We start from the raw sequence: 13,562 nt of genomic DNA, 5'->3' as shown, positions 1-13,562 counted from the left end.
GAATATTGACAAAACGTCACACCCCTTTTCAATCGACATATTTTACAATCAAGTGAAACGCAACAAAAATGCAACCAACAGTGACCTACAATCTGATATATCTGATACATCACTAAGCTTTGGAACTTTGTTGTGAAAATCTCCCTCCGCGTCTGTGGAAACGCTTCCCGCCCACACTGCTTGGTGCCTTGTCTGAGCTGCTGTGACGTAGATGACCATAGTAACTGGTATATCATCCATAAGCGCAGATTCCAACCATTGAAATACTTTGTATAGTTGAAGACTTACGGTCGTTAGAAAACATCACTGCACATCATAATGGCAGCTACACTTTCCATCTTAAACATCTAAAAAAATGATTTGGGAATGTCCGGCGGGCCAGATTGAAAAGCTTAACGGGCCGCATGTGTCCCCCGGGCCTTAATTTGCTCAGGTCTGCTCTATTCAATAATCCAAATTAAATTACCACTGAAATAATCTGGTCTGGTTAAAAATATTTCACAAAATAGGGCTTTTCAACTTTCTTGCAGAAAATCTTAAGAGTGGTCCCATCGTTTAAAGGATTTTTGAACGCCTTTTCAGTGCAAGTCCAAATATAACAGCACAAAACTGCCCTCAAAGAAGGATCTTTGATGATCAATCAATCAATCAATCAAAGTTTATTTGTATAGCCCTAAATCACGAGTGTCTCAAAGGGCTGCACAAGTCACAACGACATCCTCGGCTCAGATCCCACATCAGGGCAAGAAACAACTCAACCCAATGGGCTACAATGAAAAATCTTGGAGGGGACCGCAGATGTGGGGACCCCCCCACCCCCCACCCCTCTGAACTCTTTTGGAGGAATGGACTAGAAATTCCCACAGTCACTCCAAAATCGTGTATAAAGTCTTCTTCAGCAGAGGGGAAGTTTTTAAATGTGCAACGGGGGAAACACCAAATACTATTTCCTTCCATTTCTGGCTCTGTGGGTGTGATAACCTGCTGTCCCAGTGCTTCTTTGGTGCACATAGTCTAACAATTTGTACACCCACAGTCGTAATGTGCATGTAATATAATCTTGTTCTGTCAGAATGTCTGAAATGAAAGATTATAGACGGAAAACGGGTCTCTATAGTGGACAAATATGTTGTTTTATCACCAAGTCGTACTGTGTTGCAAGAGGGTTCTGAAGCCCATCTATAGCCAGATAACGTAAGTTTATATCACTCGGTACATGTTGAATGTGTTTAAGTCAAAGTGGCACTGTTCTCTGCAGGCAGCTGCAGGCAGCCCCAGGGAGCCCGCTCCCTAATTGACAGTGATGTGTTCTTTGAGTTGTTGCTGAAATTCTTCATCCACCGAGCTGACCAGAACTGCAGCGCCTGACACTGCATATTATTTAATACTGGTGGAAAAAGGACAGATATAACAAAGAATCATAATATCTTGTGGGACCATATTTATTTATTTGTTTCTATTCATTTAAACATTTATGGGATTTCTGGCACAATCAATATTAGACATGTTATTGGTAGACTTATAACTATACATGTGTATGTAATGGGAAATATTACATTGGTTGTGGTGAATATCTTCATGTATGTGACAGTGATATGCAATTAAATTGGCGGCTACATTTCCACAAAGCTAAGGACCAGGGGACCGTACTTCTCCCTTGACTATTACCGTATTTTTTCGGAATATCAGCCGCTATTTTTTTCCCAAGCTTTGAACCTTGCTGTTCATTAAAAAAATGCGACAAATCTATGAATTTTTGGGCAAAATTATGGAATGGATAAAGCAAATAAATCAAACAATGAACTAAAATGATCCATGTTAAGAAACTGTTCAAACTCAAAGTGTTTACAAAGTTCAAGGAAGAAGAACCTTGACACACACACCTGCGGTCCCCTCCAAGGTTTCTCATTGTATCCCATTGGGTTGAGTTTTTTCTTGCCCTGATGTGGGATCTGAGCCGAGGATGTCGTTGTGGCTTGTGCAGCCCTTTGAGACACTCGTGATTTAGGGCTATATAAATAAACCTTGATTGAATGATCAAATTTGGGGGCCAGTATGGTGTCATTCTCAGCCCTAATTTACTGAACCATTTCTACCCCACAATTGTTCTTCCTTCTCGTCTAGTTCAATCAATACATGAGCTAAATGACACAAAATACTACATTACTGTGCATTAGAAACACAAATAGGAGCTACCAGTAAAAAATACACCAAAAAAACAATCCCCAGTGTTTCATGTGGGCTTTTCACTACGCCTTCGCAGTGTCGTTAAAAACAAAGAATGACCTTTTAAAGTGTTGATACGGGGAATTAGAGCTGTGAGCTTGTCATTTGCATACACAAACAAGGGATGCATCCAAGAGGCATGAACAATTCTACTTAGCATTTAGAAAGGTGTTAAAAACGGCTGGCTCACAGAGGCATGTCTGGAGGTCACATGATGCGATGTGATCCTCGCCTCTCATCAGGCGATGACCTCTGAAACACGGACAACTGACTTACGCCCTACTTATGTCCTAAATCATGTGTGTGTACTCTATTAAATATAGTTAATAAATAGTTGCCTATGATACTAATCAAATGTACTGTATAGTCCATGGATTCATGAAAGGAGATACTAGATATAATCATGTATGTGTCACATTTCCTGAATAAAAAAAAATCAGGGATATTTGTCTCCTGAAATATTGTGATGTAAACGCTTTGTTTAAGCAAACACACGCACACACATTGACCCACACACATTGTTGTCTTTCTTACCTTCTTGAGACCTCCGAAAAATGCCTACATCTTTAGGACCACCCTTTCTAGATATATACAGATTTGTATTTACAACATTAATGATATATACAAGCTATGCAAATATAAAACAAAGGTAAGCTTTTAGTTAATTCAAAATGTTTTGTTTTTTTTTGTTTGTAATTGGTTTTTAATCTTCATTATTTACTTCAAGTTGTCTCTATATACATAAATATATTTTTTAAATACATTTTGGCCAAAGGGGGCGCATTTCAATTTCTTACACACACTTGTTTTTACATATGTTGGCCAGAGGGGGAGCAGTTCAATTTTTTTACACACACTTGTTATTTCATATGTTGACCAGAGGGGGAGCACTACCCTCCTTTTAAATAGAGTTCACCACCAGGGGTGCAAATGAGACAGTCTCTATTAGATGCAATGGTTTTCTGTATTGAGACCATGATTTCAGTCCTAACTCACATGGATGGTACTTTTCCTTGTTGATGTCTCAAGAAGTGTAGAAGTACCAGAACACACACACACACACACACACACACACACACACACACACACACACACACACACACACACACACACACACACACACACACACACACAGACACACACACACACACAAACACACACACACAAACAAACACTGGCAATGATCTATTCCCGCGCCCTTCTTCTTCAAACATGCATTTCTGCTCTGCAAGGCAGGTTAATGAGAATAATAAAATCACACTCTGTATTTCCTCTGCGCCATGGATGGCCTCATCAATTTATAGCCAGCTCGACATACTGGAGTCAAAAGAAAAATATATAAATAAATAGGAAAGACGGGAGTTTTGCACTTATCTAATTCCACTAACAACTTGTTTTGTATCACATTGACCTTAAAACGTTAGGTGCACTTGAAACAAAAACAATCAAAACATTAAAACCTTGCTATGTTTCTTCCATATAATAATAATAATGATTTTCCTTGTAAAGTGAACGCAAGATGCAAGTCAGATATATCTTACTGTATTTCGCTTGCAGGAGCTGCAATGATATAGTGATATAAGTAGCATACACATAAACTATCTTCTACATCAACACCCAGAGACATACTGTGATAGAAGAGTTATAGAAGAAGAAATAAATGTGAGCAGTGACTTACTGGAGGTACAGTTTATCCTGATACAATCTAGATGGGGGGAAGAATAGATGAGAGATAAATTCATCTTTCAACGTTGCAGCTGCAGACATCAGTAAGGCATACAGTCCACCTCTCTGGGGACACACACACGGACGCTGACCGTCCTCTGATGCTCTCAACCATGGCCTCCAGCTGCAACATGACCACTAAAGTGATCCAGTAGTCATGACAGAGGAGCAGAACATGGTTTATGGGATTATCAGACATGATTACTATCAATAGAGGATTTATTATTACACATGTTTTTTTTGGTAACACTTTAGTTTGGGGAACATATTCACCATTAAGTAGTTGCTTATTAACATGCAAATTAGTAACATATTGGCTTTTAATTAGTCATTATTAAGTACTTGCCTTCTTCTGCATGGCCTTATAATGCAACCAGTAAGCCATTAACTAAGAGTCTTCCCTCAATAACCTCAGAATTATTGCTTATTAGTAACCCTAACCCTAACCCTTATATGTTCCCCTAGTGTCCAAATAACTCTAAATTAAGTCTTTGTTACTTAGAATATGTTCCTCATACTAAGGTGTTACTGTTTTTTTTTACACATTTCAATGTTTTATGTCTGTTGTTATAGGAGCATTAGAGAGTTGGTCAGAGTCAGACAGGGCCAGCGAGGCAGGGTTTAAATGATATCCTCTAACTAAATGATCATCCCCTTAGCGTTATTATACTATACCTACAGTAGTTATAATATGCAATCTATAATAGAGATCATTATCTCCACTCTTACAAGACGTATATTAATTGCAATTATGTTTAACAGAGGACATCAGTCACTCTGCTTTCAGATCTCTATCTCAGTTAAATGGATGTCGGAGTCCATTTCTACACAGCACACATGGTTAGTTGCTATGTGTATCCACAGTAGGTTCTTAAAAGGATACAAAATAAAATATTGTATGGTCCTAATTCTGCCACAGTAGCTCCGGTTGTAAACTATCACAAGTGACTTACAGTAAGCCCCGGGTACAGAGGCTTTGTCTTACTTTTTCATTTTTACTTCCACGGTAGCAAAAGCTGAGACTCATGTTGTGCTCTGCGATAGGTGACCCAGTTCAAAACCTTCCTCCCTGCCTTCCCTTCCTTTTGGCCCTGCCTGTCGTGTGTTGTCAACCGCAGCAGAAAAGTGGGAGCAAACAGCCAGAGACCAACACTTGCCTGCCCTTACAGGGAATGCTTGGATTTTAAAAAGAGCTGACGGGAGTCTGACACTTATAGACCCAGTAATTAAATGATGATGAAGAAGAAAAACATCAGCCTGTTGTTTTATGGGTAGTTTTATCCTGGCTTTGATATATTACACTATGGACTGTCTTTATTTCAGTTTTAGTTTTATGGAAGCTAATTTCTGTTTAACCAGAAGAAAGCAGTGCAATGGAACCTTCAAAGTCCTACGCCCCAAAAGTTATACAATTTAAAGTTCAACAACATATTTTCGATATTGTAATTGATATTTTTTTATATTTAAGATCTTACAATCCAGACACAATTTGGGAGATTTTAGCAAAGCAAAAAAACTTCCAAAAATACAGTATATATATTCCGTGACTTGAATATTATGACTTGAATTTTAACCAAGTATTGGTGATATTGTTATTATAAGCGCTAACACAGACAAACTATTTATAGCAGCACCATGATAAAAAGCTTGTGTGCCAATGTTGACATGATCGACGGATCAGTTGCTTCCTCGTTTTCTTGCTCGTCAAGTTTAGTTTAGTTTAGTTTAGTTTATTAAGGATCCCCATTAGTCTACACCGCAGTGGAGACTATTCTTCCTGGGGTCCAGGCAAAAACATCACACAATCACAAAACAAAAGATTAAAATGCAGTACAACATGATCAAATAATAAAATGTTGTAATACAAAAATAGCAACAACAAAGAACCAAAAAAATAATAATAACTTCGAGTTTACATAATATTGTTCATAACAAAGATAAAAAGAGCAATATAAAAATAGATATATATATATTTTTGCAAAAAAATAAAATAAAACAAACTTTATTGTAGATAATAATTCATGCCTTGCACCTGGATAGTAGAGGGACAAAGACGTATTACGACAAGTTTTGGCGGCCAATTTAGACCCGGAAATTGGCGAGAACAAATCAAAAATACTTTAAGTTCCACCCCCCTTTTCTTCACAAGGATTATGAGTAATGTTTCATCTAAATGGGAATGTATGAACATCCTAGCAGTCGGCATCCTAATGACAGCAGACATTGTACAGTAAGTGATGTTTTATTATGTTTGTTGGCTCTCATGATGTCTGCATTGAGTAGAAATTAGTGATGCAGTGGTAAAAAAAAGCAAACGTCATGATGCGTTTTTGAAATTAATATGCTTCAAATGAGCAAAATATGTAAATATTAAATGTTATTATTAATGTGCTTGTTACTACATCACATATATACTTACATCATGTATATAAAACCTCAATGGGGGTGTTTGGATGTTTTTGAAGGGCATTATAGGCAGAGTAGAGAGGCTCCCATGGGTTCCATTGTAAGCAGACTTTTGATCGCATTTATTAAATATTTATCATCCGTCGTCTTTTTTCATGAGTGTGAACGATGGGCCAAATTCTAAAACAAGTGAAGTTTTCCTTTAAGCCCTGTGCAGAATGCCAGATTATCCTTCTTGCCTTCGCCTGCATCATGCATGTCTCAGCCCCTCGCCCGCATTGTATTGCTGCCTCATTGTTTTTTACTTTTTCACGCCCAGTACGACTGGCTTCTTATTTGTATTTTGTTTTCATCTATCTATATAGTTGGAGCAGGAAAAAAGGGCAGGATTGCAGCTTGGCGAATGTGAGCACCCTCTTGTCAGCCACCTTTCCGGTTACGACATTACACTAGCCATCTATGGATCCTTACAGCTTATTTTAAGTGACACAGATTACAAATATTACATCTGTAATGGCTATGCTGATGTTAAATAGCAGACCGCATCAGGAATTGATCTTAAATTGCACTACGAACATTGACGCTACTACCAAGAATGTATTGGGGCGGATGCAGGTCCGAAGCAAAGACAAACCGGCATAAGAGTTTTTTTGAAGGAATTTCCGGCGGAGAATCATGGAAACAAAACTTTTGAATGTCTCGGAGTTCATTCATAAGGCTCCGTCCATTGATGGAAGGAGCCAGAAGGAAAAAAACGTTTGTGCTACGACTGATACTGTTCCAGATGAAGTTGACAATGTTTTGGACGATCTTGCCAGTTGTGCAGAATACAGAATTAATGTTAATCAGTTTAGAGTGCACAAATGCAGCGTGAGGAGGTTTGTGCAAGCTTTATCATTCGACTTTAACTTACCTTTTTCATTATCTTTCATTTTATTCGTATTTTGTTCGGTAGTCCGGATTAAGCATTTTACATTTTCTTAGCTACTTTCTTAAATAAATCTCAGTTTCTTTTTTCTACCTTCGGTGGACTTCAAAATGTTCTGTTATTTTAATTTGTGAAGCAAATCAAAAGTATCCTCTTCATTACAAGTGTTTTATTGAATGGTATCTGCTTCCAGGTTGTATCCGGCATGTTGAAATTAGCGCATGTGCGATCCGGCGGCACACACCCACTCAAGAGATCGCATAATCCAGGCCTGTTAGTCGGATTTTTCAAAAACCAAACACGATTGGATTAAGGTGTTCCATGTAGGAGGCTTATATAGAGCCAAACTGTTTAAAAAATCTGACTAATTTAGTGCACGGTCACATACTGACTGACTGATATTGTTCCTAATGGAAACACTGTTTTCAAATTAGATCAACTTTGAAGTCAGCAAGTGTCATGCATTGTGTTCATCTTTGGAGGTACCATTGCAATGGACATTTATCAACCTGGTATTGTTTTAAATTAAGTGCACTGTTGCAAAATTAACCATTTTTGCAAATATGTGCAGTGCTATGGTTGCCTTTTCAATGACATCTGCATTACATGAAGAGCTATGATACAAAACTTCAGTACCTTTCAGAGGATGCTTTCAGAATTGGATGTAACTGTAAAGGAAACTGCACCAGGAATGAATAGAAAGGAGAGTGCACCGTAAAGGCCCTAATAATACAAATTGAGGAGTAAGGTGCTGGAATGGATGGCTAGCATTCCCTGCTGGGCAAAGGCAGCTGTGTGCTCATCCGGCAGTAAGCAAAGAGCCGCAGACTCTTGCCATTGAAAGCTTTCACACTATCTCCTTCTATTCAAGAATGCGAACACCATAATAATAGTATATGTGAGGTAGAGTGCATGTGGAGGTGCATTTGATGGAGTTGTCAGGCATAATTTAGCTCAGTGTGACACATGACGTTCCTGCTGCATAGGATACACAGTACCTAAATTGACAGTCAGCCGGACGCGTCCGCTCTCCAGCTCCAGACGCAGAGTGTCGGCCGAGTCCCGAGAGGTGGTGGCGATTAGGATGCCATAAGCTCGCTGAGAACGGAAGCGCAGGGACACATCTTCAGCTTCGGTGTGCATCACCACTGGCAGCTGGACCTTCATGAACTTGCTGCCATCATAGCTGAGGATGGTCGCCTCTGCAAAGAGAATGAAGAAAAAACAAGATGTAGGATCAGTGATATGTGGAAGAGTGTTGCCATTTAGACTCAAAGCAGGACTCGACAAGCATTTTACTGATGCTATTTCTATATACCGTATGCTATATAGCAATGTATATCGTTAAGATTTTATCGATACATATACCAATATCGATATTCCTTATCGATATCGGTATTCACTGGTACTCTTATTGGTCCTATATGTATTTTGTTTAAATAAAAATGTGAAAAAATGCATCTTTAACTACCGTTTTTATTAGCACAAGATGTTGTACACCAGAAACATCATGATATCAAATCTCACAGCAGGGAAGTATATTATCAACACCTGTTTTTTGAGTCTTAAACAAGTGAACTATGTGTTCTGTGCAGTTATCAATCAATCAATCAATCAAGGTTAACTTATATAGCCCTAAATCACGAGCGTCTCAAAGGGCTGCACAAGCCACAACGAAAAGGTTATGTCATCATCTTATGTCATCATCTTGTAAAGACCACAAAGAATAATCTATGTATTACAATTACAATCAGTATATCCATGCATCCATTTTCTACCGTTTGTCCCTATAATAACATTAACATAACACTTATTCCCTTCGGGGTCGCGGGGGCGCTAGAGCCTATCTCAGCTACAATCGGGCGGAAGGCGGGGTACACCCTGGACAAGTCGCCACCTCATCGCAGGGCCAACACAGATAGACAGACAACATTCACACTCACATCCACACACTAGGGCCAATTTAGTGTTGCCAATCAACCTATCCCCAGGTGCATGTCTTTGGAGGTGGGAGGAAGCCGGAGTACCCGGAGGGAACCCACACAGTCACGGGGAGGACATGCAAACTCCACAGAAAGATCCCGAGCCCGGGATTGAACTCACGACTACTCAGGACCTTCATATTGTGAGGCAGACGCACTAACCCCTCTTCCACCGTGCTGCCCCTACAATAACATTCAAAATAATAGTAATAACATAATAAATAAAAAAAAGTGTAATAATATTCATGTATGGTATTCATGTAATTTCACAGACCTTTAAAAGAAGACTGCACTTTTTTTTTTTAAATGTTGCCTATCTTTCACAATCATTATGAGAGACAAGAACACACGTCTTTGTTTTAGGATTTTAAAGATGATTAAAAAATGCTTGCACAATGCGGTTAATGGGAGTCACCATTCAAAGCCCTCTATAACAACTTTAAAAAAACATCCAGGAACATTGTACATACACTATATATATAGTAGTAACAGACACAATCATAACAATATGTAATATGTACAATATTTACCATATTTAGGCCATCTCAAGCAATACTGAAACTTATTTCCTCAGCGCATTTATTTCAGTTTTCATAGCAGCGCACTTCCGACTTTTGGCAACAAATGTGTGCTCTTACCTCCGGAAACAAACGCGAGTGTGTTCTAATCATGGCAGATTTGGTAACAGACGATGAATATGGCTATTTTTAATCACAACCTTGCTTACCCAAAATCAAGTGGAAAATGTCCCTGCCAGCTTGACCAAACCTCATGATCATATTGATCATGATCATATTGATCATGTTCCATGCAGAACATCACCGTACAACTACAGTACATACGCTGTAAAGCTAGCTGTGTACAAACAAAACATGAAATGTGGGCTAATACTTTACAGACACTGCAATATGATTGTTCATGTTTTTCAGTCAGTTCAGATTGGTGTTCTATCGCATTGTGTTGTGTATTACAAACTCAAAAGCCATTCAGCTGCTGACGCAGTAGCTGGCTTACTACCTCTTGCTGTAGTTAACTTATATTAATGCCATAGCATGCCGTCGCAAAACGACGTGTTACTACGTAGATAAACAGTTCCTCAGTGTTCGCTCTTACAATAAGAATTTTACTACGCTTGGTTATTACACAGGTTATGGAATGTAAATTAAGTATTGTTGGCAGTTTTTGGATGTATTTTCCAAGTAATTTAGAGGCAGAATGATTGCTCCCTTTAGCTGCATTGCTCGCCACCTAGAACGAGCCAATAATTACAAGTTGAAACGCAAAGGAAAAAAACTAAACTGTTTGCCCTTTTGTGTCTCATAAGAATTGTGAACTATAGGCACAATTAAAAAAAGCAGTTCCCCTTTAACAGATTTCATATCAAATAATTAATATAAATCAACACAATCAATTAGCATGTTAGGGGGGGTGCATTTTATAACAATAGGAATTATTATTCGTATTTATGTTGCACATAGACCTATTTGAGTGACAAACCGGAAGCTATATTGGGTGTTGACAGCCATTGATGTGTGTCTGTGTCGTGTGTGTATTATATAAATAACCTTGTGAATATTTAGAATGTTAACTTTTTTGATTGGATTAATATTGGCCTGTATAATGCTGGATTGTTTAGAGGACGATCCAGATGATAAAGGGCGCCAAGGTGGTGGTCGTGAGTTAAGCGGCGTTCACTTTAAACTGACACTAACTCTTATTGAAAGAGAATGAATGTCTCCTGTGTTTACACTGTTGCTCATGGTAACACGACTACTTTTATTTATCAGAAGACCTACGGCAGCAAAAAACTACTGCCGGAGACTGTGGAGCATAATACTACAGAGGCTAAACTATTTTGTCATTTTCTTTATCTTCCAATGAGTAACCAAAAGTGCTTTTGATCACCTATATGGCAATGGTTTGGCATGATTGGGGCCTTTGCTGATAAGGCACTATGAATAGTAGTTATTACCAGTGTTGGGACTAACGCGTTACAAAGTAACTAGTAATCTAACGTGGTTTTTTTTATATTCAGTAACTCAGTTACCGTTACTACATGATGCGTTACTGCGTTATTTTACGTTATTTTTTATGTAGTATCGACTAGAAACAGATGCGCTGCGGTGTCGTTCTTCTAAATCTTCCCCTGTCACAAGGTGGAGAGAAGAAAAGAGCCGTGTGTGTGTGTCTGGGTGTGGGTATGGGAAGGGGAGGCACACACGTGATCCGCGGTTTGATATATAAAACAAAACAAAAAGGTTGTTCGCATGCACGTTCAGTCCACACACAGCGTGGTCATGGCGAGCGGAGTAACGGAGGAGCCTCAACGCCCCGCGCCATTTAATCGGTGTGTTTATAGGTGCAGAGTCCGTTGTGCAAAACGAGGGTTTTAAACACATGCTGAACGTGCTTGAGCCACGTTACGACATCCCGTCGCGCACCCACTTCAGCGATAAGATTGTGCCAGATCTTTATGAGCAGGAGAAGAAAAAAGTTGTGGATGAACTATCCCGAGCATCATCTGTTGCGCTCATGACAGACTGGTGGACGTCCAGGGAAACAATGTGACGATAAGCGCTCACTTCATCACAGCAGACTGGCAGATGAGAAGACACGCCCTGTCTACGAGAGTCACCTTGCGCACCTTCCATTCCTCCACAAGCAGTGGAGGAATGGAAGATACAGATATCCCAGTCACAAGTGATAATGCCAAAAATCAAATAATTGCAGTGAATGAGGCAGGACTGGGACCACAGATAGGTGCTTTGCACATGTAGTGAATTTGGCATCACAGAAGGGAATCTCAGTCAATAGGATGGATCAGGAAGGAGGTTTCCTAGCACAACAGCTGCTCATTTACTTAAGACAAAGCAAGAACTGCTAAAGCTGCCTACTCATAAAACTCATACATGATGTCCCAACTAAGTAGAACTTCACTTATGATATGTTGGAGCAGCAGGCAGCTATATACTCTGCATTGACCCACAAGACCCTGAAGAAAAATGTTAAAGACATCATCAACCTGTCTGATGATGATGTGAGAGTGGCAGAGGAGGTCCTCCAGGTGCTTAAACCCCTCAAAAGTGTTACATCTCCACTGAGCACTGAAACTTCACCATCTGTGTCAATGATCCTGTCACTGAAAACAAGGATTCTACAATCCATGGCTCCAAGTGTGGAAGACAGCAGCATCACTCCAGATGTCAGGCTTTATTTCACTATCTATGTTTCAAGGAAGATGATGTGCCTTCTTACGTTGCACTTTAAGTTGTTTTTTTATTAATGGTCATTGGTCCAAGTTTAAAGAAAGGAGAAATGCCTTTTTATGTTGCACTGTTTTTCATTAATTATGTTAAAATGAAAATAAAAATGCATGTCAAGTTGATCAACATATTGTATTATTCTCCAGTGCAATAACAGTACTGTAATGAAGGCTAAAAGGGCATTAATGGGAGCTTTAAAAAAAAGAAGAAAAAGAAGTTACTAAATAGTTACTTTTCACAGTAACGCATTACTTTTTGATGTAAGTAACTGAGTTAGTAACTGAGTTACTTTTTAAATTAAGTAACTAGTAATTGTAACTAGTTACTGGTTTTCAGTAACTAACCCAACACTGGTTATTACTAACTCGTAGTGGCTGGTTTCGGCAATGAAAACGTGTGTGTGTGTGTAGCAAACGAGGACCTTTGCAAAAGAGACACACCATCTCTTTAAAGCACTTGTACAAGCGTGCACTGTTATCAATGAAATATAATGCTTATGTGCCAAAGAAGGAACAGGTGTCGTTTGCAAACAGAATTATGTAATATGCTTTGACATGTGTTATTACCCAGTCATATTTTTTTTTTAAGTCAGTGATGCACTGAGGGGCCCCACCATGCAACGCATGGAATATCAGGACTAAAATCGTAAACTCAATGTGGAATTTAACTGGAAGCCAATGAACACTGGATAAAACGGGGGTGATGTGGGCTGTTCTGGGTGCACCTGTCAAAAAACTGGAAGCCACATGTTGTACAGTCTGAAGTCTCTTTAGCGTTGACTTGTTGAAAAAAGTGAAAAGAGAATTGCAATAGTCAATGCGAGACAAAATGAACACGTGAATGATAATTTCGAGACCCAATTTTGACAACAAATTTCTCACTTTAGAAATATTTCTGAGATGATAAAACAATTTTTGGTCAGTTGACAACAGTGATCCTCCAAGGACATTGACTGATCCAACACAACCCCAAAGTTTCTGTTAACAGATGCACCCAGAGCACCAAGGGAGTTCTTGATCAGGGGGATCTTTT

At 39.1% G+C, this 13,562-nt stretch overlaps 1 protein-coding gene across 16 annotated transcripts in view; it reads right to left on the bottom strand.

Annotated features, from left to right (window-relative positions):
- Window positions 1-13,562, bottom strand: part of LOC133657258 (neurexin-1a-like) — a 623,384-nt gene that overhangs the window by 322,602 nt on the left and 287,220 nt on the right. For all 16 annotated transcript variants that reach the window (XM_062058360.1, XM_062058362.1, XM_062058372.1 and 13 more), the window contains 2 exons: window positions 8,284-8,487; window positions 3,905-3,931 (listed from right to left, as the gene is read on the bottom strand). In XM_062058360.1, the coding sequence (XP_061914344.1) occupies window positions 3,905-3,931; window positions 8,284-8,487 (231 nt within the window). The remainder of the gene's footprint in view (window positions 1-3,904; window positions 3,932-8,283; window positions 8,488-13,562) is intronic.

This window comes from Entelurus aequoreus, linkage group LG09 (genome assembly GCF_033978785.1).
Source record: "Entelurus aequoreus isolate RoL-2023_Sb linkage group LG09, RoL_Eaeq_v1.1, whole genome shotgun sequence".
In the NCBI taxonomy this organism is placed as follows: domain Eukaryota; kingdom Metazoa; phylum Chordata; class Actinopteri; order Syngnathiformes; family Syngnathidae; genus Entelurus; species Entelurus aequoreus.
The sequence above is the reverse complement of the archived record's forward strand: the minus strand, read 5'-3'. Positions and strand labels throughout refer to the sequence as shown.